This window comes from Engraulis encrasicolus, chromosome 19, assembly GCF_034702125.1.
Source record: "Engraulis encrasicolus isolate BLACKSEA-1 chromosome 19, IST_EnEncr_1.0, whole genome shotgun sequence".
In the NCBI taxonomy this organism is placed as follows: Eukaryota; Metazoa; Chordata; class Actinopteri; order Clupeiformes; family Engraulidae; genus Engraulis; species Engraulis encrasicolus.
This window is the reverse complement of record NC_085875.1, coordinates 44014770-44017269: the sequence shown is the minus strand read 5'-3', so window position 1 is coordinate 44017269 and position 2500 is coordinate 44014770. Positions and strand designations below refer to the sequence as shown.

At 52.2% G+C, this 2500-nt stretch overlaps 1 protein-coding gene across 1 annotated transcript in view; it reads right to left on the bottom strand.

Moving 5' to 3' along the window:
• Positions 1–2500, bottom strand: part of eipr1 (EARP complex and GARP complex interacting protein 1) — a 66677-nt gene that overhangs the window by 31795 nt on the left and 32382 nt on the right. Inside the window, exon 5 of the mRNA XM_063224234.1 lies at positions 1048–1147. Coding sequence (XP_063080304.1) covers positions 1048–1147 — 100 coding nt within the window. The remainder of the gene's footprint in view (positions 1–1047; positions 1148–2500) is intronic.

The window sequence follows — 2500 nt, the reverse complement described above, 5'->3', positions numbered from 1 at the left end:
GAGGAGAGGAGAGGCGAGGCGAGGCAAGGAGAGAAACAAGAGGAGGGGAGAAGAGAAGAGAAGAGAAGAGAAGAGAAGAGAAGAGAAGAGAAGAGAAGAGAAGAGGAGATGAGAGGAGATGAGAGGATAGGAGAAGAGAGGAGATGAGAGGATAGGAGAAGAGAGGAGAGGGGAGGAGAGGAGAGGAGAGGCGAGCTGAGGCAAAAAAACAAGAGAAGGGGAGAGGGTGGTGGAACAGAGTCTGGAGTGGGGAAGATATTCACTTGAGCATCCATGTAGTGCTGCTGCTATACAGCTCTCATCACCCTTCTGTCTCCTTCTCTACCCTTCTGTTCTTTCTCTCATCCTCCTCCTCCCGCTACACTCTTTCAATTACTCTCTATGAGTTTCTCTCTCTCAGCTTCCCCCTCTCTCTACACTCTTTCACTCTCTGCCCCCCCCATCTCTCTGCCTCTCTCTTTCTCTCCACCTCTCCCCTCTCTCTCTCTCTCTCAATTGCTTTCTCAAAGCATCCTTGTATCACAGAGTGTCTATGTCCCTTTCGTACGTCTCTGCTTGTATCCCTTTGCCTCCCTATGTCTCCCTCTTCGCTGGTCTCCTTCGCTCTTCACTGTGAATTGCTCTCTTCCTCAACCACCCTCTCTTTCTTTCATTTTGTTCTCTCTGCTTCTCCTTCTCTCAGCTACCACTCATATGTAATGCTGCCTGACTCAATTCTCTCTCTCTCTCTCTCTCTCTCTCTCTCTCTCTCTCTCTCTCTCTCTCTCTCTCTCTCTCTCTCTCTCTCTCTCTCTCTCTCTCTCTCTCTCTCTCTCTCTCTCTCTCTCTCTCTCTCTCTCTCTCTCTCTCTCTCTCTCTCTCTCTCTCTCTCTCTCCTGAGTGCAGTGCAAGACAGAGTGGTGAGCTGTGCTGTGCTGTGCTGTGCTGTGCTGTGCTGTGCTGTGGTGAGGAACAGTGTAATGTGGTGCCGTGCGTTGCTGTGTGTGTGCAGTGTGTTGCTATGTGCAGTGTGGTGGTTATCAGATAATGAGGCGTCTGGCGTCTCACCGTGGCTTTAGAAGAGCTCTCCTGAAGGTCCCACAGCACCGCGTGGTTATCGGCCAGAGAGATCACACGCCTGCCGTCGCCCATGGGCTCCCACAGCACACTGTTAGAGAGGGGGGGGGGGAGATGGAGAGTCATACGTGAACAGAGCGAGATAGAGGGGAGAGCAGAGAGAGAGAGAGAGAGAGAGAGAGAGAGCGAGCGAGCAAGTAACGAGAGGATGACAGATCGAGAGAGAGAGAGAGAGAGAGAAGCAGACAGAAAAGTAGAGAGAGGGAGAGAGAGCAAGTCACGAGGAGATGACAGATCGAGATCGAGAGAGAGAGAGAGAGAGAGAGCAGTAGAGATGAGTTAGTGTAGTGTACAGGAATTATCACTACAAGCAGGGTCCCATCACACCATCCAGCCAACACTCCCCACCCCCCTCCTCCCATCCCTGCTCCCCTTTTATAGTGGAGGGTGAAGCCGCCCGCAATCCCACCAAGGCCACTGTAACATGGGCAGATTTTTAAGTAAGCGCGCGGTTGACATTCCACATCAATCAAGGCCGGCTGAGTTATGGGCCCGGGTCTGGCTTGGCAGCCCATATATATTTGCGCATTATATATCTCCTCCTCTGGCTGGCCGCGCCGCGTCGCGCGCTGCCGAAGGAAGCACACATGAAGAAGCAGCAGGAGCAGCAGTTGAAGCCAGTCTCCTTCTCTCCCTCTATCTCTATCCCTCTATCTCTCGCTCTCTCTCTCCAGCTCCCTCTTTCACTCTCGCTCTCTCTCCCTCTCACCCACTCTCCCTCCGTCCATCTCCCTCTCTCTCTCTCATTCTCTCACTATCCCTCTCTCTCTCCCTTTCATTCTCTCCCTCACTCTCACCCTTTCTAATTCTCTCTATTTCTTTCTCTCTCTCTCCCTATCTATTTCTCTCTCTATCGCTCTATCTCTCTCCCTTCCTCTTCCTCTGCCCCCACACCTCTCTCCTCTGAGACTCCGGAATCTTCCAGCTCTAGTCGCCAGCCGCCTAATTACCCAGCAGGCCCGGCAGCAGATGCAGCAGCAGCAGCAGCGGTGGTGGTGGCAGCAGCAGCAATGGCAGCCGTCTGCACTGCAGTGGGCTGATGAGGACAGTGGAAGGAGAAGATGGAGACGGAGAGATGGATGGATAAAGAGAAAGGCCACCATAGAGAGAGAGAGACAGAGAGAGAGAGAGAGAGAGAGAGAGAGAGAGAGGGCAGCAGAGGAAGATAGAGAAAAGCGTGGGTGGAGAGACAGATACAAAGAGGGGGAGATGAAGATAGATAAAGAAAGGCATTGAGAGAGGGGGTGAGAGAGAGAGAGAGAGAGATAGATAGAGAGGGGCAGGGGAAGAGAGATGGAGAAAGGTATGGGGATAGAAGGCAATGAGAAATGCTACTTAGGATTCCATCCGGCTCTTGTCATTTGCATGCTTTTATTCGTGAATG